The 25,842-nt window shown below is 41.7% G+C and overlaps 1 protein-coding gene across 8 annotated transcripts in view; it reads right to left on the bottom strand.

Moving 5' to 3' along the window:
• The window catches only part of LOC124231003 (DNA repair protein RAD51 homolog 2), a 560,668-nt gene that overhangs the window by 8,543 nt on the left and 526,283 nt on the right, over nt 1–25,842 (bottom strand). For 6 of the 8 annotated variants that reach the window (XM_046647615.1, XM_046647614.1, XM_046647612.1 and 3 more), the window contains 2 exons: nt 11,356–11,434; nt 1,355–1,826 (listed from right to left, as the gene is read on the bottom strand). In XM_046647615.1, the coding sequence (XP_046503571.1) occupies nt 1,810–1,826; nt 11,356–11,434 (96 nt within the window). In that variant the 3' untranslated portion in view covers nt 1,355–1,809. Of the gene's footprint in view, nt 1–1,354; nt 1,827–11,355; nt 11,435–25,842 lie in introns of those variants that run through there. The other 2 variants (XR_006886344.1, XR_006886345.1) reach the window with 1 other exon arrangement.

The raw sequence follows: 25,842 nt of genomic DNA, 5'->3' as shown, positions 1-25,842 counted from the left end.
GTTTTCCTGGTATCTTTCTCAGACACTTTTGAGTGCCCTGTTTTAATGTGGGAACTGTTTAGCTTTTCTTTCTTGGTGGACAATGAAAGTAGAGAGAAACTGAATTAACAGTTACAGAGAACAAAGCACCTTTCTCAACTTCTCAAATGGTCCCTTGAAGTTTCAAATGAGCCAATTCATGCCATATGAATTCATAGGAAATGTACATTTAATCAGCTGCAAAAACTCAGCTTGATTTTCCCAACTGTTCTATTGAAGACACAACTTCTCAAAATGCACCTCATTCAGAGGGAGACAAATGACCACATCTGGAAGGCCTGCATCCCCCACTTCTTCTGGGTCTACCTAAATCCTCCTCACTTTCCGATGCTCAGCTCATCGTTTGCTCTCCAGGAACACCTTCACTGATTCGTTCCAGCTGAAATGTTCCTTATTTTGCCCTTGCAGCATGTGGCTTGGGCATGGATTGATCAGATCACTTTATTTTATTCTGTTTTAAACTATAGTTAGTAGGATATGAGTCTTTCCCATTCCTTGTCATACAGTGCTTGAGAACAGGGCACATATCCTATTTTTTGAGCTTCACTTTAGCATTTGTATGTGCTCAACAAATACCGAGTTGTTAAAGGATTTAGTCATTCTACCATTCTTCACTGATCTCAACCTACTTTGTGCACAGCACTCTGCTGGGCACTGATAAGAGACACTGCATAGGATAAGGCTTAATTCTAGCCTCCAAAGCATGTAAAAACCTCTGAAGGGGGGCAGGTACAAAGTGATTCTATAGAGGACAGCTCGGGGGGGGGGGGGTCACTAACAACTTGGGTAAGAGAGGTCCCACTGCCAAAGCCTGGGAAGATTTGATACCTGGCTTTGAAGGGGCTGAAGCCCCCAAGCCTTGCACTGAACCCGGCCTTGAAGCTTTGTCGGAAAACCTCATGGCAGTACTAGGGGGTAGGCTGGGTGTTCTGCTGGAAACAACTCAATTATCCTATAGGTCACCAGTTCATTTATTTGCTAATTGACTGGCCCAGCTTTGGGCTTTAAATCTAAAGAAATCATTTCATCCTTTATTAAATACTGCATGAATCTCACTCTTTGTTCTGCAGGGCTATACACAATATACTAGGGAAACTTGAATTTACACCACAATAGTTGTGCTACTAATGACCTTCCAAATGCCACTAATACCATACATGTTCTGCTTCTCAGTTGGATCCGAACCTGTCAGTGAATTCTGAGCCCACTGACCTCCCTCTGACACAAGAGCAGACCCCCATGCCCATGCCCGCCCCAGCCTCCCCTATCTTTCCATGATTTCATTTCTGAATCAGTTAGTCTGTGGAGACCCCAATTCCTTTACACCTACTCTTTTTATTTGGTGGACAATACTTTATTCGGAACTGTTCCCTCCTGTAATCACAAATCCTGTTAGTCCTCCTCCTCCTCTCCCCAGGGGGATTGTGGGCTTTAATTAATTAATGTGGTTAAACCGCTTTGAGGTGCCTGGTTGAAAGGTGCTATATAAGTGCAAATTATTATTATTATGGCTGTTGACATCCCACAATGGCAAAGCCTTCAGCCCCACGCATCCAGAGACCTGAACAAAGGCTTCTTCATCCTCACCTTCCCTGCTAGGTCTGAGATGGCTGGCTCAATGGTATGAGGGCAAATCTGTTACCATCTCAACAGCAATCAACTAATTAATCCCCATTATGTTGGCTTCCGTTTCCTTCTTCCAAGCAGCACAGTCCTGTTTCATTTCACAAATCGTGCCCCCATCAGCTCTAGACAAAGGTCATAGTGTCCCTATGGCCTCTGTTGGCCTAAAGGGAAAAAAAAAGAGGGAGAGAAAAAAAGTTTGAAAAAAACGTTGTCGTCATTGAAATGCACACTAGCAGTCTAAATAATACTTTCCTTCCAGCAGTAGTCCACTCACATACATACTTTATTACCCAGGGCGCCGACAGCCTCGCAAACCAGAGACACTCAGAAACCCAGCACAGGTGTGGGCTAAGGCCCTGCAGCCCTGGCCTGACTGCTGATAGCTGTAGACAGAGGGAGTCTTTCTGGGCTGGCTGGGAAGAGGTCATCCAGAGAAGCAGAGCCCCTCCTTGGCTTCCTCCTCTACCCCCAGGTTTCCCCTGAGAAAGCCAGCTGCCATCTGTAGTCAGGAAGCCCTCACAAAGGCAGGGGACCAACATATAGATGTTTTGTGCTACACCTAGCACACCCAAGCCCTTAACAAATGCCCAGTACTTCCACTGTGATGGTAGCCAATGAAAGCAGCCCTGTGGGGGAGACTTGGCCCTTCGAAGGGATGCTGCTGACCAAAATGCTCCTTACAAGGTTGTGCCTCAGACCCTTTGTTAGTGTGGACGTGGGTGAGCCTCAGGGGGTCATGTCTTCATCTGCCTCCATTTATCCTCCCTATTGAAGGGCTCCTTCAGGACATCGGTCAGTCTCTGTGGGAAGTGATTTGGAGAGCAACAAAAGAACTTGGGCCCTTTGGGGGGCCTTCAGAATTCAGTAAACATCTGGACACAGAAGGCAAGGTTCTCAAGCAGTCTAGCTGGGGAGATGTCAAAAGAGAGAAAGAGCTGTGTGTGCAAGGCAAGCTCTTAGTTCTGTGGCGACATTTGTTGTAGAAAAATACAGACACCCCAGTAGGTAGATAGGAAGATTTTTCAAAAGCTCCTCTATTTGTCAGTTTTTGTGAGTGCATGCACTGTCTGTCAGTTCTCATGGCATGAGTGAGGAAAGAGAAGTTTCACATGGCCGGGGAGCAGCACGTGATGGATGTTCTGATTCTGCACGTACTATGAATAACTCAAGCTTGCACAAGCCTGTCCTGGGAGTTGTTATTAAGCATTTCTGTTATCCTTGAAGTCTGTAAAGCACTTTCTAGTCAAGGTGACTTGTTGGATTCTCATCACGAGCACATTTTAATTGACAAAATAACGAAGCACAAAGGCTAAGTGATTTATATTTCATCACCTGGTAAAACCTAGGATCTGAACTCTTGACTCTCAGTGTTCCCTTTATTGTTGAATCAATCCATTTAGAACACATTAGTCAGCATGATTCAACATTAGTCACATGGCACTAATCAGCATTCCCCAGCGTCCCCAAATCTATCCTCAAATAGCAAAAGAAACTGGCCTCTGTTAACAGACAATGATTGCCATTTTCATCAGTATTCAGGAGCTGACGTCCAGTTCAAGTCTCACATACTCTTGGGAATCTTCCTCAGTCATCCTAGTTGGAATGAGTCTGTCTCTTCTGTACTTCCATATTCCATTGTCAGAAACTCGAAAATAGGTGTCACGGTTGCCTTTGATTAAACTTATTTTGTTTTGAGCTAACTAGATTCTGAGCTACTAAAAGGAAGGGACCTTTTTTTTTTTCAGCCTTATACCTACTGAGCACCATAGTTTGAAAACAATAGACGCTCAACAAATATCTGCTGAACTGAACTCACTGTAATGGAGCTCAAGTCATATACCAGAAAGAACACCAAGTCCTTTTGGAAGAGCTTTTCAAAGAAAATCAACAACCTGAATTGATTTAACATCTTTTGGTATTATTACTTGGGCATTTTCACAAATGCAAATTGTTAACTCTGCAAAGATAGCCAAATGGCTTCCAGGTTCTAACAGAGGATTGTGGATCCAGTCTAACTTTAGTCCAGGCCTTGGACTAAAGTTCTTCTCTATAACCTTATTCCAACTGACATTTTGTTCCATGTTTTAATAAAATGTAGAGACAGGAAAAAACATTTTGGAAAAAAAATGTGTTTAGTCTATGACTTTGGACCCAAATTCATACCCTGCCCTGTGCTATAAGCACTAGTAAGCTCTTGTTCAAGTGTCTTTCTTGCATAGTGCATGATAGCAAAATACATATTAACATTTCTGCTTGAGACAGGTTCTGTTTTGGGTGGAAGACCAAAATTTTTGGGTGCTGATCCTTGGTGGCTTTACTTACTGGGATACCCTGCTTCTCTGCTCCAGACTCTACGTAGCAAAGAGGGCCTGGATAGTATTTTTAATGCACAATATTTATGTTGCATTTCCACATTATGCAACGAGCCCAGCCCCATGGTCTGTACTATTGCACCCTGGGGCCTAATGTCTGTGACTGGGCTCCTCTGAAAAGGATGTGTCAGCAAACATTCATCTCTCCTTCTCTTTCATGGTAAAAGAACTCCCAAAATTTAGCTCAGCACATGGCCACCCAGATAAACAACTACATTTTCCAGCCTTTCTTTCCACATATCTACAGACTGGCCAACACGATATAAGCAGAAATAATGTGTATAACTTCTGGTTAATATCCTTAAAGAAAGGGGCGTGCCCTTTCCTTCCACCACCAATCTCTACCCGACACAAATCCTGCTACCTGGATAGAGAACATGATGCTGAGTCATTCTGGAAGAACAACAAGAGCAACATCCTAGGTGTGATGGGGCAACAAGCTAAGAGCCTGGACAAACACGTGGGGCCAGACTGCTACACCAGCTCTGACTGCATTCCTTCACAATGCCATGTGAGAAAGCAGCAAACCTCTATCTTGTACACCACTGTTAATTTAGGCTGTGATTCCACCCAGCCAAACTTATGACCCAGCTATACTCAGGAACTTTCAAGATTCAAGATTCAGGATGGGCCTGGAACATCCCAACAGAGGCTCATGAAGCCTGAGAGATAAGTTGCAACAGGGGCTGCCATGATGAAAAACAAGGGGGCCCCAATCCATTTCTAATTTTATAAAATCTTAGGATCCCAGGCAGAGTCTTCCGAAAGGGCTACAAAACTCAGTTTTGAGGCAGCGACCACCGCTTTACATTTCTGGAACTCAGTTCCTTCACCTGAAAATAAAGGTGGTGAACAAAACTAAAAGCTCTCTTTCTGGGAAGTGGATGCAGCTAACTTTAGGAGGAGTAAAGTCATTTTTGTCAGTTAATCATTTAAGTATATGCATGAAGCACATGCACCAGGAGGAAGATCCCTCTGGAGAGCGCATACCCCCAACTGCAGAGATAAAAGAGGCTTCTATAAGGAATGCATAAAAAAAATGCACATGGAAAGATGACAATAAACTTATAATTATACACAGCTGAACAGAAATTGGTTCATTAGCTCCCAAGGAAGCATAAATTGATAAACCCTTTGGACAGCAATTTGGGAATATATAGTAAAGATAAAAATGCATATCCTCTGACCAGTCATTCCACTTTTTGATATATACCTAGAGAAACTCTCACACTTGCATACCAAGAAACATGTGCAAAAGAATTCATTAATTTAACAAATAATTGAAATTTCCATCAGTAGGGGAATGGATAACATGTGGTATATTCATACAATGGATACGGATATCTCAATTAAAGTGAAAGACCATGATCTCTGTGTAGCAATGTGGATAAACTTCAAAAACATAATATTAAGTGACAAAGCAAGTTGTGCAACGTGTACAATAAGCCATTTATGCAAATTTGGAATGCACTCGAAACAAATCATAATATTACGTTTGGATTCACATATATGTAGAAAAGATTTTAAGCAGGAGGGGAAGGATATATTACCCTGGAAAGCTTTCACTTCTGTGGAGGACTGTGGGGTAGGGAGGGACCAGGGACAGGTACAAAGGAGTGTTGACTTTTGTCAAGTTTTATTCCTATATTTAAAAAAAAATCTGAAACAAATATGACAAAATTGTAATATTTGTTAATTCTGGGTGTTAGATTCATGGATTTTATTATTTTCTGTACTGTTCTGTATTTAAAATATTTTTCCACACTGAAAATTAAACCTCCCTTTGAGGCTAAGAAGAGAGTAGAGGAAGAGAACAAAGCAGGGGCCAGTGTGAGAAGCTGTCGTGGAGGGAGGGAAGTGGCATGCATGTGAAAAGAAGAAAACTGGGCAGATGGCAGTCCTTCCTCATTTCCCGGGGGAAGCTCCTCCCTGAGAGGCAGGAAGAAGTCCCAAAGGACAATGCCTTGGCCTGGACGAGCTCTCTGAGGTGCAGTGGCACCTGGCAGCCTGGGGACAATGTGACAGGCCTGCTCTGCCCTCCTCTATGTGACCCCTGAGCGGGGAGTTCACTCTCTCTGCTCCGTCAAATCCCAGGGCTCTTTGCCCAGGCTCCCACAAGAATGCCAGACTGTGCCAGGTGTGTGGGTGGTACTGACCAAGCAGACACCTCCATACCTGGATGGAAATAGATTGAGAATCTTCGGGGTCACTTTGAGTCCACTGGGCAGAAAACATTTACATAGGTTACTGATTCAAACTGAAATCTGATGAACTCAGATGGTGGTATTTGGGGGAAAAGAATTTTTCAATAAATCATCCAGTTGGTTCAGTGACCAAGAAAAGGAGGTAGAAGACTCTAAGCTGACTTTGTGACAAGGGAACAAATAGAGGAGATTAATGCCTCTCCCAATATGCTTCAAAAGGTGATCAAACAAGCATTCTTGATTTTACAAGAAAAATGAGGCACATAGCTTTCCAGCTCTAAAAAAATCATTGTTTCTTTGTTTTCTGGTTTCTTCTGAGTCCCTACACTAGGTGGTTGGAAAAACGGGAAAGTAGCTTCATTTCCAGAACCTTCTCTGGACTTATCTAAGGGTGCCCCAGTCCCATCCCAAGGTTTATGCTGCTCATTCAAACTTAAACTAGTAGAGGACAGCACCAGAATCCAAATTCAACCTGTCATACCAGATCTTGATTTTTTTTTGCTGAGGAAGATTCACCCTGAGCTAAGATCTGTGCCAATCTTCCACTGTTTTCTTTGTGGGTTGCCACCACAACATGGCTGCTGACAAGTGGTGTAGGTCCATGCCTGGGAACTGAACCTGGGCCACAGAAGTGGAGTGCACTGAGCTTAACCACTAGGACACAGGGCTGGCCTGCAGATCTTGATTTTTTAAAAAAACAATAGAAAAAACGCAATTTTGTCCCGAGAAACTAAGCCATTATCTTCTGCCCTGTTCAAAAGAACCTGGCTTTTGCTTTTTAAATGCTCCCTAGATTCCTGAGGAAAAGAAAAAGTGTAGGCCAAAGGAAGAGTGAACAAGGAGGCAGCCCCATTGAGTAGACCTCTTCATTCTCCTGGGCCAGCCCCTCCTTTAGGATCTGCTTCTTTACCAAGTCTTACCAAGTCTCAGGCTTTATTGCCATGTGTCTCTCAAAAGCCAAGATGGCTTTGGGAGAGCCCCACCCTGGGTTTTGCCTAGGCCTCCTGCAGCATCAGCAATAATCTGGCTGCTTACAATTATAGAATCTTTATTCCTGGTCTTGACACAGAGGCCCAGGGGTCCCAGCTGTGTTCTGGGGGCATAACAGTTGGGGCTTACTGGGGAAACGAAGGAGACGACCAAGGCAGATGTGCATCAGGTGGGAGTCCACTGTAAACGCTCCCTTCCCTTTGGCATGAGGTTCTGTGGGCCCACTCCATTAAAACCAACTTTTAACCCAAATTCCCAAAGCCTGCTCCTGCTTTTCCCTCTCTACCAGGTCCTGACACCCCTTAGCCTCACTCTGAGCTTGCCAAATCTCTGCTTTTCCACCCATTGGATGCTGGGGCTTTCATAGTGAACTCGGGGGACAAAGGAAAAATGGATTAATGGGATCCTCCGGACACCCCCGATACCTTTCCCACTTCAGTTGCATAAAAGGGCTCAACTCTCCCTCTGCTGGGACCTGGCTCCTCTCAGAGTCTGAGCCAGCAGGAAGCTGGTGGCTGTGAGCTCCCTCTCCTCTGGGGCAAAGTATTTCCAGTCTTGAGCCCAACCATGAGAGGCCAGGACCCCCAACAAGTGCAGGATGGACAAAGAAGATGCAAAGAGCATGGTATTGCCATGGTAATGGCCTGAGCCAGGCGGCCTCCTGAAGATGCTGGGAGGGTGGGTTTTCTTTCTTTTACTTTTTCTTTTCTTTTCTTTTCTTTTTTTTGCAAAAGGAGAATAGTTCCGCTTTCTATTTTACTATAACAATAGCACGGACCAGGCTCCTTCAAGTGTTTCAAAAAGCAGCCTGAGAAATCTCTGACCAAGCCCCTCCGTCTCTCCAGCCTGCCGTTTTATTGTCCCTCCCATCCCAGTGAACAAAGGGGCAGGAAAGGTCTCGGGCCCCCAGTTGCCGGCTGTTGTCAGCATCCTAATCCTTAAGAACTGGTGAGGGGAATGGCCTGTGGAGCCGGTAAATCGAATTTGGGCCTCACCTTTTATTCTGTCCCTCTGCTCATGCACTCAGGAGCTCTTCAGGTATTATAAAACCTCCTGGTTAGCAGACCAGGAGGAATCTTGGTGCTTGCTAAGGGGATAAAAGGCACCGAGGGATCATTCCCACATTCACTAACAGCCCCGCCCCTCCAAAGGGGTAGGCTGTCCTGATTGTTCTTTCCCACCACTTCAGGCTGGCTCCATTACAAAGACGGAATGTGGCTGGGCTGGCAGTTCCCTTTTAGTTGGTACCACAGGAGCTGGCCTCACTCTTCCCCTCTCTGTCTCTACGCCCCTCGGACATGGAGTGCATATTACCCCTGGAGCTCTGGGTACCAACCTTCGTACCACCTCTGGGCTATCATGCCACAGCAACCCTCACACAAGGAAAGCTTCTTAGCCTTGACTGCTGGTATCTTTCCAAGGTTACCACCCAGGGATCAAAGGTTTCTTTGCTTTAAACCGGGGGAGTTGTGCAGGTGTTTTTTAGCTCAGTCATCTGGTAAGAGTTGGTGAAAAAATAAGCTTTTATGTTCCGGTTTGTGCAGATCTCAAGGGTATAGCTCTACGGAGCTAAGTGACTATTAAGTACAGCATCTCCTAGGAGGATCAGATAAAACTGAATTGGAAAGGCCTTTAGAGATCACCCAGGCCCTGACTATAATTCAAGTAAGAACAACATTTTGCACTGCAACCTCTGTACACAAACTCATAATGCACACACACACACACAACTTTTCACAAAACAATACAATAGGTATGATATAATCTGATATTTTCTATTCTCCTCTATTTCATTTTTTTTAATGCTGGTTGTGATTCATTTCATTTCATGACCCACCAATGGGCTGCAGCACAGTTTGCAAAGCACTGAATCAAGGTCAACATTGTCATTTTCAAGTGGACTAGAGTGTCAGAAATTTTCTCAAGAACATAGCAGAGCTGGAACAGAAATCCAAGGGGTCTCTCCAATAAAGGAGGAGTCCTCATTTTTTGAGGATCAGAGCTCCTTTTTGTTTTCTCGAAGTCTGAGGAGCACACAGCTATAGGGGAGGGAGTGCCCACAAGTTTGCATTCAGCGGCATTGAATTCAGGGCAGGAAGGGTTCCAACTGCCTCTGGAAACCTCCGAGGGAGGTGTCATCCCTTCAGGGAGGGAGATGGAGAAAACAGCTTCGAAGCAACCAGGTGAGGCTCTGCGATCTCCTAGACATTTTTATTTACTGGTTGGGGTTTTTGCATCATTTGACACTTTCCTGAGTGTTTCTCTTTCCTGGACACACAGCTGTAGGTCAGCCTCTTTTAGTAATCCACTTCCTCCTGTTTTCCAACTTTTTCTAATAGTGTTTTTTTTTTTTTTTTACAGTTTTTTAACCTCTACCAATTCATTGTATTTCCAGCCTCTACTTTCTCTAAACAACTTCCTCTTTCCTGTCGAAATCATGATCTTAGCAACGAGCCTCAGAGAGGCAACTCTGTGATCTTGTTCCTGTAAATATTATCCTAAAAGTTATCCAAATTAGACCAGCCTTTGAAACGCTATTTACCAAAATGCCCAGTGATCAAGATACGGGCACCATATCAAGGCTGTCAGTATGAGCCCTCTAGGCAGAAGTGGCTATTTTCCTCCTGAAATTGTCTTGTAATCTTCCATAGAATTTCTTGAAATCTAAATTTGCTATTTACTAGACTCTTAATCTTTTAAGAAAGCCTCTAAAAATGAAGAGTCAAAAGCCACACTGTGCACTGGGTAAACACAAGTCCAGCTTTCTGATTGCTTATTACTTCTACACCCTTAGAGAGTATGTAACAAAGGGGCCTGCTGTTTGCTTTGCTTAATCTGGTCCTAAAATCTCTGCTTCTTTGTCAGAAAACAATATTTGCAATTGTAAAAAAAATATTTACCAAGGAACTTGGATAGCATAAGTCAAAGGCTAAGAGCCAAAGGTCAGTAGTTCTTACCCCAAATTTCCCTGGACCCGAGTCCCTGCTGTGGAGCTCAGCTGCACCAAACAAACACTCTGCTTTCTGGGCCCATTAAGAAGCAGACATTTTAGAAGGGGAAGGAAAGGGAAGGCCTGTTCCTCAGTCAGAAGCATACACTCTCCAGCCTGCCCCACAAAATCCCTGCTAGGTCTTTGCAATGCAATGTGTCTCCACGGGCATACTGCAGGGACTTGCCCTGTTTCACAAACCCGGGAGAAATATTCAGTTTACGAAATCCTAAAGGGCAGATGTTCCTCCAATGGACAGCCGTGACAATATGCTCCTCTGTGGCTCAGGCTAGATGTTCACCTATGCATCTCTGTGGATGGGGCCTCCTGCCTGACAGCAGTGTATCCTGAGCTCTTCTGTGGGGACCCTTCTTCATCTATAGACCAGTTTGGACATCTGACCCTAAGTTCAGTGGTGTCTGAATTTACCCCGTCACGTTCACTGTTTTCTGGACAGATCTGCCATTGGATGCCTCTCCTAGTCACTAGAGGATCCAGTCTCTGGGAGTGAACCACCATAGTAGATCAGTCAGTGCCAACTTGCGGCCTTGGGGTGCTCTATGTGAGTCGGACCTCAGCTCCTTCCAAGGCCAGTAACACAAGGTGCAGGTTAGCAAGGCCTCGTCCCCAGTCAGGACATGAGCACAGGGAAAGCAAATAGACTAACCATGAGGCTGAGGAAGTAGGGCTCATGGAGCCATGACAAAGTGCCCCACAGGCTGCCAGTCCAGATGGTTCTTCAGCTGCTCAGTGAGAGAGCTCTGAGGCAGTGCTGGGTCCTCCAGGCTGGTGTCAGAGACTTACTGCCTGGGTCCTCAGTCCGTAGGATCTGTGAAGAGGACTGGGGTGGTGGCAGTTCCTAGCTTGCTTGGTTTGACCCTTATTCTTTGGTTGTCTCACTCTGTTAGGAAATTCTATACTTCTCCCTCAGCCCCACGTCTACTTTGTCTCAAATTCTTGCCACAATTGCCAATCTCTTTTATCTCATCAAGATAAATATCATTGCCCAACTCCTCTTGACCTTTGATTCTATCCTGAAGTAGCTTCGATCAGGAGCAGAGCAGTAATTATCACCAGCAATGGGCAGCACTGAGCATAATCAGCTTAAAGAAATGGCTTAATCCAAGAATCTTACCTTGAAGAACCAGGCCTTCCTTCTTGATGGTGTAGACAAATGAGGTAAAGGGAGCCAGAGGAGACTTGGCAATGAGAATCTGCACATAAAGCATATTATGGGTTAGTCAAAGGAGAGATTAGAGATGGGCCTCTGCCTCTGTCTCCTCTCCTTTCCACTTTGAGACAAAGTGGTACCATATGACTACAAACTATAAGGTCAATTTTTAAAAAAATGATTTTAGAACCAAATGAGTATTATTCCTTCAATCGGCTGATCATCTTGGAAGGCTGTGCATTTATTCCAACTATTCAGCCACCAAATGCCATATTCTTCTAGAAACGTTTCATTCTTTTAAGTCACAGGCTTAACAGTTATCTTTCTGCCCAAAGATAAACCTAGCTTGATTCTCTGATTTTATCCATAAACTTAGCTATTTACTAAAAAAAAATAAGAAAAATTAAAAAAGTTTAAAAATTCAAAGCTATCCTTAAAAGATAAAGATTTATCATCATTGTAAATATTCAAAATAACTTGCTATAAGCAAAGCCATGATCAGTTGCTTTGTTTTCCTCAACTCTTCACCAAGTCTGTATTCTTACCCTTTGCCATGTGACTACATTTTTCTGTTACTTAACGTTTATAGTATTCCCACAGCCCTTAACTGTGGGTGCGGCCACATGACTTTTTGGCTAATAGGTTGTACCAATTCTCAGCCTAGGCCTCAAGAAGCCTCGTGATCTCCACTTGTTCTCTTAGGCTTCTGCTACTGCCAGAGAAAAATATGTCCAAGCGAATCTGCTATCTCAGAAGGAGGATGAGAGACATCTGGAGCAGAGCTGGCCAGCCAGGGCCAGCCTAAATAGCTGATCCTAGGAGAGCCATGTACACATTAGTTAAATGCTTATGACTGCATGCCTCTGAGATTTTGGTGTTATTGTCATGAAGCATTATTGAAGCAAGAGTTGACTGCTATACCAGCCAACACAAAATACCAAAAATATTTTGGGTAATAGCATTTTCCTAAGAAGATACCTACTTTAAAGTGATGGTCATTTGGGCATTAACAAGTTAGTATCATTAACACTCATTGTCATACTTCATATGGTTCTGCAGAACCTCTAAGGACTGATGGATTATTTTATTACAACACTTCTCCTGCAGGCAGATGAATATCAGTTTCCTGTTTTACAAATTAACACCATCAAAAATAGTGACAGTGTGGCACAGAGCCGCTTAGGTAATCAGGGAGACAAGGTGGAAGGAAGAAATAATTTCAAGTAACCAAAAGGCTTACATGCAATATCTCAATCTGTTTCAATTCAACAAACATTTACTGACTGTCAGCTATGAGAAATGATGGAATGATGGGGGGAACGATCACGGGTTGTAGTCATGGAGTTTGAATCTAGGTTCTTCCTCTAATCAGCTGGGTGGTGCCCATGGGAAGGCCTGCAATTTTCCCCTGGTAGCCACCACCCCCTCACCCTTCCTTTTAGTTAATAAGTCCCCAGGTTTCAACATTTCTCTGCCTCTTTTGCAACTAGGTGTGGCCATGTGACAAAGCTTTGACTAACAGAATGTGAGTACACGTGACAGGTAGAATTTCCAGATTATGTCTTCTTAAGAAAACTATGTGCTCTTCACTTTCCCTTTCCCTCTTCCCAAGGGCAGGAACCAGCTTCAACCACATGGACATGGACATCCTGGGCGATGAGGAAGCAACACAGGAGAAGGGTGACCTCATAAAGCACAGTGCCTCCCACCTGGGCTCACCTATCCACCTCAGGACAGAGCCATTTGTCTGAACCACTGTATTATGGCTGTCTTTATTTCTATGGGCATGGATTGAATTCCAACCAAAACTGTGCTCTGGACAACCTAAATTTTGGAGTTTCAGTTTCCTCACATGTAAAATGGGGATAACAACATCCACCTGAATGGGATTATTGTGAAGATTAAATTAAATATATAAAATGCCTGTCACCATGTCAAACTAACAAGAACATTTCTAACCAATCATCACATATGCTTTCCAAGTACCCCTCAACTTTCATTCATTCAAAAATCAATACACTTTGCTTTTATCAGAAAGATTCACCTCAAGTTGAAGCTCAATAATTTTTACAACTGCTCTAAAGTTATCTAGATAAACTTGCTCATCATTCTCAGAACCAATAAGTACATGGTATAGGTGGGTATTTACATCTTCATGTCAAGAACATCTCACCTGAAAATTAAGGTGATCCTTTCTGACAGAGATAGTTTGGGGGTGGCTCAATGTGAAGTTTACGGATGCCCCTTGGCAGAGGAATGGCATAGTAGAAGAGAGCGCAATGCTTTTCAAACTTCAATGTAGGTCTTAATCATCTGCAGGTCCTGTTGACATGCAGTTTGATTCAGTAGGTTTTGAGGGGAACCTGAGAGTTTGCATTTCTAAGCTCCCAGAAGATGCTGATACTGTGGTCCATAGACCACATTTTGAGTAGCTGGGTTCCAAGAAATATCCTGATTGAAGAGTCTAAGATGGAGAAGCAAGAGATGGGAGTTCTGGAGCTAGTTAGGAGGCCATAGCGATAATTCAGGGATGAGATGACCAGGGCCTAAACCACTGCTCTGTCAGAAAGAATAGGGAAAAAGGAAATAGATAAGAGCAACATACATCCTTGAGGTCAAAGAGCAACAGAAAAAAACTGAACATATGCCAAAGTTCAGATCTTTATTATCTGCATGAAGCAATTGGACGTGAAACAAAAAGGGTATAAATAAATAATAATCAATAAAGTTCAAAAAGTATATTTTTTAAAACTATATTACCGTTTTAATTTTATAGACTGTAGAATTTGAGACTCAGAAATAAAAGGATGTGCTATTCCAGTGCAACACAACAAATGGCATCTGAGCCTAGGCCTTCCAGCCCAGTGGTGGTACCTCCATCATCTGACAATTTCCTCTCCCAGGGAGCACATGCCCACTCTGTGAACAAGCCCAGAGGCCCAGCCAGGACAACTTCAACTGGCGGGACCTCACACTTGGAAGGACCTCCCTTTCAGGGAATCAAGGGGTTTGGACAGGTCACTAATTAAAGCCCTGCCCTTCCCAAGCAGGGTTTAAAATGGGTTATCAAAAGGATGCTTTGTGCACAGTTGGAAAGTGGAAGTGATCAGTTGTGTCAGATGAATCTCACTCCCCTTTTGTGGAAAGAAATTCCAGATTGATAGATTAGAGGGCTACCACCAATGCGAAATATCTCATTTTCAGCAGAAAATGTAACAAACTCTTGATAGCTTTCTGGTTAAATTGAAGACAAGTAGGGCTGGATGCTAATACCATTAGGTGGATTTGTAAGTGACCACAGGATCAAAGCAATCTCGTGAGGGGTAGCAACCTCTACTAGAATGTACTGGATTGTAGCCTTGGTCCTGTCACATTCAACATTCTTATTGACCCGGATAAGGACACTGATGTATTCAACCACATCCATACAACAAATATGGGATCTAGCAGGGAATAGAAGTGATAAAAATTACTACCCCAAAAGAGCTTACATTCTAAAGGAAGCAAAGAGATAATAAATAATAAAATATGTGGTTAGATGATTATATGTGCTATGGACAATAAAAAAGGCAGGGAAAGAGAGCAGGAAGTCTATCGGATCAGAGGAGGGGGTCATTTTTAAGTAGAGTAGTAAGAGAAGACCTCACTGAAAAGGTGACATTTGGACCTGTGGATCACGTAACAAAACCCACTGATGAGATACTGAATATGGTAATAGAGAAAGAGTTAATATAGTAGATTAAACAATTGTAATATCAAAACAAATCTCAATTTGGTTAGAGTGTTGGGACAAATGCTACAAATCTTTAGGATGCAATTTTATTGAAATATATGTAAGGCCTTGTCCTTGAGAATAGAGGACCAACTCTTGGCTATAGAATGGGGGAGACGAGATTTAGCATTTAGAAAATGGATTAAGAATGTTGGTTAACTACAGTTCAACAAGAGTCGGTAGTGAGACGTGGTTCACAAAAATCTAGTGTGGTTTTGGGTTATATCAATAGAGACACAGTATTGGAACAAGGGAAGTGATGGTCCTGCCCTCCTCTTCACTCAGCAAACCATGCTTGGTGCAGTGTGTTTGGATTAAAGTCAAATTCCAAAAGGGAAACTTCAAACAGGAGAACAACTGGAGGAGAACCATCAGTGTGGTTAGATACCCAAAGCAACCTGGGCCACAAACACTTCAATGCAAACCTGATGGTAAGAAGCCTGGCATGAAGGTGCATATTGCATTTAATGTGAGTTTTTTTGATCTGGAGATTCTGTAATGTTATATAGTAGAGAAGGGAAGTGTAAATTGGCTTTCTAGCCCAGCAGATTTCAGAAAAAAGTGATGCTTGCCATGTATCTTTGTGGATGCATATAAACCCTTCCCTTTTTTAGAGTTGAATCAATACCTTGTGCCTTTCTGCCTTTCAAACTATAAATTATCCTTTTCTATAGGAGACAACTCTCCCTGGCAGATAATTTAGGCTGCTCTGTTTCAGATGTTCAGTCAGCCCATAAATTTGGGGTGTTCTAATCATTGTCTGACTTGGGCTGTTGGCAAGCGTCATTCTATCTTCTTCAATACATAATGCCATGCAGGGAGGGCCTGCTTGGTTAATAAAACTCCAGGGCCCTAGTGAAAAATTTTCATCACAATCAACTCTGTGTGCAGTGTGTGAAGTTGGCTTTGGAACCCTCTGAGGGTTCACAGAAATATGTAGTTGGGCAAGAATGAGTGCAGACACAAGTGGCTCAGAGAGCCTAGCGCTCCACAAGGCAGGTGTGTGGGATTGTGAGTCATTAATCCCACTTCCAGCAAGTAGCCAGGCTGTTTTTTCTTGAACATTTCCTTCCTATCAGACCAGCTTGACTTTAACCACACTCTAATGAATATACTTTCTTTCTCTTTACCTTTTCTCACGAGGAAAGTGGTCATTAATATTTTAAAATTCTTTTGAGGAACATTTAAGGTATATCTACTATGTACTAGATGCTGGGTTCCAAATCCCACTACCATCTGGAAGTAATTTCCATTATTTGTACCATCCACTCATCCATCCATGTACTTATTCAATCCATTCATATTTACTGGCACTTTCCTTTGTGCCAGGCACTGTGCTACGTGCAGAGAATACAGCAGGGGGCAAGACAGACAAGGTCCTTGCTCTCATGGAGCTGATATTCTGTGGCAGAAGACAGACAATACAGAGGAGCCTTTAGGCCTATGGGGTTTTTTTCACTTTGACATTCTACTATGAGCCTCATTCTTGGGCACTCATTCATTCATTCAATCCATCCAGCAACAAACATTTATTGAGTAGCTACTATGGGCTGGGCAGATTCAATTTGCACTGTGAGAATTTGTACTTTTTAAATGACTGTTATCTGTTTCTACTTCAATTCATTTCTTAGATGTATGTTCTGAATGCTCAATGAGATTGTGAAGATCAGGGGCATTTTCTTTGATCCCACACCCTCCTCTTCTATAGGGCCAAGTCCAGGGCTTTGCATGCTGTAGCCTCCTAAAATGATCGATGGGCATTTTCCTCACTGTTCTTCACTTTATCCCTGTGCTGTATGCCAGAAGCTTTCTCCCAATTTACTAGTGAAAACTCAGAAGGCTGGGTACTCTAAAATGTGGAAGGAGAAGTCACCTCTGGAGCTCACTGGCCTCCCCATAACAGACCCTCTTCTCCTTCTTTTATGTCCCTCCCCTCAGGAACCTATTTTGCTCTGAGTAAATAAAGTTGTCAGCTAATTTTGTTTAGCTCTAAAGTGACAGCTGATTTAAATCTTCCAGTGTTAGCCTTTCAGTTGTGTTTGCATACTAATGTAAGACTCTCAGGGGCTGGCCCCACAGGTGAGTGGTTAAAGTTCTGTGTGCTCTGCTTCGGTGGCCTGGGCTCACAGGTTCAGATCTTGGCAGGGGACCTAGTCCACTCATGAGCCATGCTGTGGAGGCATCCCACACACAAAAAATAGAGGAAGATTGGCACAGATGTTAGCTCAGGGAGAAACTTCCTCACCAAAAAAAAAAAAAATTTTTGGTAAACATGATGTAATCTACACAGAAATCAAAATATATAACAATGTACACCTGAAATGTATATAATGTTATAAACCAAGGTTACTGCAATAAAAAGAAAAGACTCTCCAAGTAGAGTAATGGATCTAAAATGGTAGAAAGTCCTATAGGATTGGGGTGGGTAGGGGAGCCTTACAGGGGGTTCCTACAGTAATGGTGATGATACAAACCTTATTATGAAAACATAATTCCTTAAAACAACCTTTTGAGGTAGGTAGCTTATGAGTGCTGAAGCCACGATTCCAACCCAGGACACCCAGTTCTATAACCCATGCTTTTAACTACCATGACGGCAGCCCCTAATTTATCATGCACAGATTGATTCACTTCTCTGAGATAATACAGCAAATGAGGCAGAAGACATAATAGCAAATACGGACTTTTTTTTTCCTGCAGCATGGATATTGCATGATTCAAGACAAAGGGACTGGGACAGGGCATCCATGCAGGTTGCCTCAGCTGTTCACAAGCTTCCATCCTGGCAATCGTCCTTCTCCCCTTCATTTGTGAATGTCCAAATCCTACCTACTCTTTGAACCCCATACAAATGCCACCTCTTCCAGAAAGCTTTGCTGATTTCTCTAGCTTGAGGTAACCTCTCTCTAACCCCATCATACTTCATCTGTACCTCTCAATAGCACCCACTGCTTTCTCCACTGTTTTATAGTTAATGTTACCTGAATTTACCACCATGTATTTGAAAGCAGAGAGCATCACTACCATTGCTGCTTCTTTGGGTCCCACCAACCTCCAGTACTGCGCTGTATACATAACAGAAGCTTGATTATGAAATGCAAAAATGAATGAGTGAATAAAAGCACAAATTGGCGACTCTCAGAAGCTCTGATTCATACCCACTTTGAGGACTTTCTGGTGCCCCTCCTCAAAGTTGGGGGACTTAGAAGATGCCATAGAAAAGAGCAGGCTGCCTAATCACTGCCAAGATTCTCAGCTTGGGCAGGCCCAAGACAAGTCTTTAATTTCAGTTTGCTATAGCATCACATGTTTTTCCTGGCCTGATCCCACTTCCAAGAGGTTCAGAGAGTAGAAAAGGAGCCACAGAATAGAAAGTGCTACGCATACGAACCTCAGGCCTCCTCCAGGATAGTGACACCTTCTAGGGATAGTACCTGTGTCCTCCTTTTAAAGTAGAGGTGTGGCCCTCATCTGGAGCAACCCAGCCCAGCACTTCTCCTCCATGGGTGGCCAGGAAGGCCATTGTGGAACAAGCAGCACAAAGATGTCAGGAACCCTGGGTACAGGCTATCCTGGAAGCTGCTTTTATAGAGTTCTGGCAGGTTACATGAGTTCCTGCGTAGAGCCCCAACTTTAGGAAAAAGTGACTTTTGCCTTTGTGCCTCAGGAAAGCAGACATGAATAGGCAGCCATGTGCTGAGGGTAAGCTGGCACTGCCTCTTCCACTTTCTCTCTTCTAATTCCTGTGCCAGGCAGGCTTCCTTTAATGCTGGTAATGAATCCTTCCTCTCTTCAATTTCCTTCCCCTTTCCACCCACTACCCCAAATCTCACACTGGTTGAAGGTGAACGGCAGAGTAAAATGAGCCAGCAGAGGGAAAGTGTAAGCAGAAGAATTTCTTCCTGTAGGGGTAGGTGGTAGGCCTGGCTGTCTTTCTATCCCTGCTCTCTGCTACAAGATGTAGGGCCCAAAGACAGTGTAATATGTTCAGCCGAGAAAGCTGATGTGAGAAGCAATTGAGGTAGATAGCTCAGAAATATGATTTTGCATCATCCACAATTTCCTATCTTGCTAATTTTTTAACCCTATCTCAGTCTCCCCCATGATTGGCAAGATTTTGCGGTTGTTGATGAATTCAGGGGTGATGTCCTTGTTGAATGCATCTAACACTTTCATCTGCTTGCAAGGGTTCTGCTGAGAAGTAAGGGAGAAAACCCACTGACGCTGAAACGTCCTTCAACAGGGACCCTATTATCTTACTTCAACGGGATGCCTGGGCTAATAAAACCCATTGCTAAGCTAAACAAACCTTTCCTCTAGCTCTGCCAAGTGTCTGCGACAGAAATCCTTCATGCCAAGGATTTTCCTCCTTGTCCAAGACTTAGAAAAAGGTTGTTTTCTCAGCTGCTTTGAAACCCAGGAAGAGAGCCAGGGAGGCGAACAAGCCAGTCAGTCTTGCATCAGATAATTCAACGGGCGTTTGATAACCTCAAGTCTTCTGTCCCTTACCCAGGTTGAGCCGAACTCTCTAAGCCAAGGGACAGAAGGGCCGGAAATGCTCCAGACAGAAAGATCTCTGTGGCTGGAAGGAGGCCACAGGATCAGGGGGGCTTGGTGTACCCAGTGATCCTCAAAGGAATTCCCTAGTCATTGTGTTAAGAAGAGCTGGAGGGAAAAGTGGCAGAGGTCCAGCTCTCAGTCCATATCTGGATCTTATACTGATTAGAATCTGCTTCGTCACTTGGAAAAATCACTCTCCATGGAACACTGAAGCCTCAGTACCAACAGCTTTGCAAGATGACGAGGGGAGAGTAGAGAATGAGTTTTATGGCACCTAACTGCCTTCTCTAAATAGGGGAGTATGATCTGTAGAAGTAATATAGAGCTGGAAAATGACAGGGTGGAAAAATGAACTCTATTTGAGCAGGCATGAATTTACTCATTTATCTACATATGGCCTACTTCACAACTTTTCCTACAGAAATTGGGGCAGAAATTGAGCTGATCTGAATCTCTAATGAAATACAATTCTAGACTCTGGGAAGATTCTCCTAGAAAGTTTGGCTTTGAGGCTACAAGATCTCATTCCCCCAGATAATATCCCTGCTCTTTTATCATCTTTCTGGTCACTGTTTAAAAATGTTTACCTATAAAACATCAGGTTCCCAAAGTACATAAATGAAAAGAGCTAGCTCCTTAAAACATTAATTTCTTCAGATCAATAGGATATTAACTTAGTGAATTATGGGATAGTAACAGTTCAGGGTCAGAATGGCATTTTATTACTTTCTCCTTCAACATTTTATTATGAAAAATTTCAAACATACAGCAAAGTTTAAAGAATTTTATAGTAAATACATATACACTTATAAGTAGATTCTACCACCAACATTTTATTATACTTGTTTTTATCACTTATCTATCCATCTATTAATCCATCTTATTATTTTGTTGTTGCATTTCAAAGTTGCAAACATCAGTGCACTTTCCTCTAAATACTTTAGCATGCATATAATTAACTGTAAGCTTAATACTTGCTTATATATTTTAAAATTCATGTTGGGTTTTTCTTTTTTCCATGAACTTTACATCTATTTTGAAAAGATTAAGAATTTTTCCCAACTTATACTAAAATCAAAGAGAATTTAGTGACTACACATATATGGTAGCATGCAAATTTATATAGTCAAAGAATATGGGTCATTAATTCTTTCTATATTAAATAGCAGCTTTAACTGAAGTATAATTTACATGTAATAAAATTCTTTAATATAAGCATTAAAGCTATAAACTTCTTTCCAAGCACTGCTTTAGCTGCATAAGTTTTGATATGTTGCATTTTTGTTCATTTCCTCAAATTATTTTCTAATTTCCTTTGTGATTTATTCTTTGACCTATTGCTTATTTAGAAATGAGTGTGTGAATATGCATTTAATTTGCATACATTTGAGAATTCCCTAAATTTCCTCCTGCTATTGACTACCAATTTTATTTCATTATAATTAGAGAAGTTTGCATGGTTTCATCCTTTTAAATTTACTGAGGCTCATTTTGTGGCCTAACACATGGTCTAACTAGGAGAATGTTCCATGTACACTTGAGAAGAATGTGTATCTGCTGTTATTGAGTGGAGTGTGCTATAGATGCCTATTAGGTATAATTGGTTTGTAGTGCTGTTCAAGTCTTCTATTTCCTTGCTGATCTTCTCCCTAGTTGTTTTATCCACTATTAAAAGTGAATATTAAAGTCTCCAACTATTATTGTTGAATTGTCAATTTCTCCCTTCAATTTTGTCAGTTTTTGCTTCGTGTATTTTGGGGCTTGGATGTTAGGTACATATATGTTTATAATTGTTATGTCTTCCTAATGGATTCACCCTTTTATTATTATAATATGTCCTTTCTGTTTCCAGTAATAATTTTTGTTTTAAAGTCTATTTTGTCTGATATTAGTAAAGCCACTCCAGCTCTCTTTTGGTTACTGTTTGCATGGTATATATTTTTCCATCCTTTTACTTTAACCAATCTATGTCTTTGACTCTAAAGTGTGTCTCTTGGAGACAGCATATAGTTAGATTGTGGGTTTTAAAAAAAAAACAAACCCATTCTGCCAATCTCTGCCTTTTGTTTAGTCCATTTACTTTTAGTGTAATTATTGATAGGGTAGGATATATGTCTGCCATTTTGCTATTTGTTTTTCTGTGTATCTTGTGGTTTTTGTTCCTCTGTTTTTCCATTACTGACTTCTTTGTGTTAGATATTTTTCCAGTACACCATTTTAATTCTCTTATTGTTTCTTTTACTATACACTTATGAATTATTTTTTATAGGTTGTCCTGGGACTGCTATTAACATTTTAACTTAAAATAATCTAGTTCAGATTGATACCATCTTAATTTCAATTGTTTATAAAAACTTTACTCAACATAGCTCCATTCTCTTCCTGTCTTTTGTATTACTATTACTATTGTTAAACAAATTACATCTTTACACATTACAAGTCCATCAACATAGTTTTATAATTATTGCACTACGCACTTGTCTTTCAAATCAGATAGGAGAAAATAAGGGGTACAAAAAAAACCACATTGATACAGTCTTTTATAGTTACCTACGTACTTACCTTTATCAATGCTCTTCATTTTTTCATGTGGGTTTGAGTTACCCTCTAGTGTGTTTTCATTTCAGCCCGAAATGAAAACCTTTTAGTATTTCTTGTAGGGCAGGTGTACTACTGACAAATTCTCATATTTTGTATTTCTGAGATTGTCTTAATTTCTCCTTCATTTTTGAAGGATAGTTTTGCTGGATATACAATTCTTGGTTGACAGTCTTTCTTTCAGCAATTTGAATATGTCATTTCATCACCTTCTGGCCTCCATGGTTTCTGATAAGAAGTCAGCCAGTTAATTTTATTGAAGATTCCTTGTACATGAAGTCACTTAATGACTAATGACTGAACAGATTTCCCTAAATGTCTTGAACTAGTAAGTCTCTCAGCTTTTGCTGAGGGTCTTTGTGTGTGTATTGAGGCATGCCTTCAACACTCCAGCATGCAGCTGAAAACTCTATCTTAATCTTCATTTCCTGCTTACACAGAGCCTCAAGGTCAGCCAGAAGTGAGAGCTTCAGGTCTTCGCATGTCTTTCCTGGGTCTGAGCAAAGCTCCTGGCATGTATGTAACCTTCTAGATTTCCTGGTATATGTAGGACCTTAACAAAGCCCTCTGTGAACATCTCATCCCTCAGTCTTTCCTTTTAAATTTTTTGGTCAGCCTCTCATTAGCCCTACCTGGTAATGGGGCCTTAGGCAGCCATGATGGTAAACAGTTGCCACTGATTATTTTTGACAAATGCCTTATGGGTAGGGTTGTTCACACATATGAAGTTCTGAGTCAGGTCAAATAAAGACAAGCCCTGAGAATGGAGCATTCAGTGAGCTGACAGATAGGTCAAATAGTGACAATTCTCTTGGATGGGGCTTTTGGGGAGCTTCAAACCTGTTCTGCCCACTCCAGTAACCTCTAGGTTGCTTGCTTACAAAGCTATAGTAGTTGCAAGATGGTTGGCTTTCACGGTTACTGCAGAGCTGAGAAGAGGAGGATGGGATTAGAGAAAATTAAAGTGCCACAAATCATCCTGTTCTTACTGAGATTCACCTGCTTTGCTTGAATAAACACTCCTCAGATTGAACGCCTTTAGTTAATTTCCAGAGTTCTAAAAAAGTTGATTTTGACAGTTTTTGCCAATGCTCTTGCTGCTTTTGTGGAGGTGCAGATTTTTTGAGTGCCTTACTCCACCATTCTGTACCTTGTCTCCCAAGCTAAATTTCTAAACGTCCTGATTCAATATTCATCTTTGCTATCTCCCCCTATTCAACCCTGCTACCTTCCTCTTCTGTTTTAAACATTTTCACAGTTCTAGAAGATTGTTTTGTTTTATGTTTTAATCAACTTAATGCTTACACATAATTTAAAATAGCAAATAATATCACTTTGTATTATCATTCACCCCTTTAACTGAATTTATGTCAGCTATCAGATTTTTAATTTCCACGAGCTCTTTCTTGTCCTCTGTTTCTAATTCAGCACATCCTATTCTTGTTCCTATATCATCTTTAACTCTCTGAGGATATTAATTATAGCTTACTTCAGATTTTTTTTCCTAAATCTTGCATTATCTCTAATTCCTCATAGTCCTCTTTCTCTGTTTTGTTCTCTCTTGGATGTGGGAGGCATTTTCCAAAGTCTGGCAATCTTTGGTTGTTCAGTCAAATTTAAATTATAAAGTATATTTTATTCTAAAAATATAATTAGAAGCACTGTGTATATGGACAACATTTGTAAACTGGTGGGATCCTTTGGAGAGTGATCAGTGTCAATACATGGAGATACCTTCTCAGAGGAAGACTGATATTTACAGGAAAGAGTTCTCCAATCTCTCATCTGGTTGCTACATTCTAGAAGAGGACAGAGAAAGGGCTTCAGATTCACCATTTGGCAGGTGTAACCTCTTGCTTTAGTCAAATGCCTCCCCTTGTCCTCTGCTTTGTTTGGAGTCCCAAGTCTGAAATTTCTCTAATTCATTTTCTCCAAAGATAAATTTTGGCCTTCAACCTAGGTTGGAGATTTGTCACCTAGCTGTCCAGAGTGAAAAAGCGGATCCAACTACTTCATATATTTCATACACAAATTTCAACTAATCTGCTGTTTTCATCTTCTCTGCCTTCTGTGATATCTGGTGCTTCCAAGTCCTGAGGAAATCTCTCAAGTGTTCTACTGTTACACTACTTTGAAGGCACTTTGTTTTACAGTTTCCTCTGTTACATCTTGTCAATCTTCTATCACTGCCTGTCTTCCACTATTTTGTTGAAACCTGTTGATGTCTCAAAGAGATTCCCAATATCTTTACCTTTTTGAGTTAATATATACATATATTTTGCATTAAATTGAAATAATTTCAGAAAGATCATGGGAAAGAATGGAGAAAACATAAGTGGTCAAACTTCCACGTTAAAGAGGAGGCCCTCTGTGAGCTTTGATTCTTCTATCTTCAATCAGGTTGTGATTTGGTGGCATTATTACGATACCAGCTTTGAGGGTCAGTTACACACACACCCCCCCCCCCCATACATATGAGTACTACATAACACCAAATAACTCCTCTCAAGGATGCTCAATATAATTTTTAACTATCAAAAAATCATTCTTATAGGGGCCTAGGAAAAGGTGGCTTGGGGCCAAATGTGATCACCCTTCTTACAAAATGTAAGACACTTTGAATTTAGTCAATCATGGCTTCAAATCTTGTCTGTATGATTTTGGGTACTCTAACCTCTTGAAGCTTCACTTTCCTCATCTCTAAAATGAGCACAGTAATGACCAACAATAATACCAACCTCAGAGGCTTATTGTGAGGATTAATGAGACGAATGAAATCAATGAAAAAAAGTGGCACCTCTTAAGAACCTAAGAAATGTTAATTTCTTTCCACCTTGGTTGGGTAGGAGGTAAAAGTGCAGGTAAGTTAGTAACTTCCCCTATCATGAAGGCTAGAGAGTTAGTTCAATGATCTAATTGCATCTCCTTACTGCTCACATGAGAGTGTCTGTGCTTGAGGCTAATGTACAATTTCACACAGGCCATAGCACTATACATGTAGGTTTCACATGATATTTCTAACCATTACTGAAATTGTTAATGTTACCATTTGTTAATATTACCATTGGGTGCTGCTAAAGGAAGACGTAAGAACTGACTGTAGCACTAGTAAGTTCATGGCCATCAAATACTACATTTCAACTTTATTTTTAATGACTTTTTAAAACCAAAAGTTAATGTAAATGTCATCAATTTCAACTTACAAATAAGGATGAACAAGTATGTGCTGGTTTCATTGTGATCTGAATTTGGAAATTTCCACCTAGCTCCAACTAAAGCAACCAAATACTGTCAAAGGCAATTTCAAGTGACAGAAATCCACTCCCTTTCTCTACCCTAAATCAGGAGTATAAAAATGATGAAAAAGAAGATGCACAGGAGCTCTGTCCAGATGTAAACGCTAAGCTCTCTGAACATCCAGCGAGGCAGGCCTGACTCCCCAGCATGTTCACGGACCCATAAGAAGCAGAGCCAGATCTCCTTGTCCAGGCCCACTAGGAAACACAGCCAAGGCGAGGCAG

The sequence above is a fragment of the Equus quagga genome, chromosome 20 (assembly GCF_021613505.1).
Source record: "Equus quagga isolate Etosha38 chromosome 20, UCLA_HA_Equagga_1.0, whole genome shotgun sequence".
NCBI lineage: Eukaryota > Metazoa > Chordata > Mammalia > Perissodactyla > Equidae > Equus > Equus quagga.
Note: the sequence above shows the minus strand (reverse complement) of the source record. Positions and strands in the feature narration are given on the sequence as shown.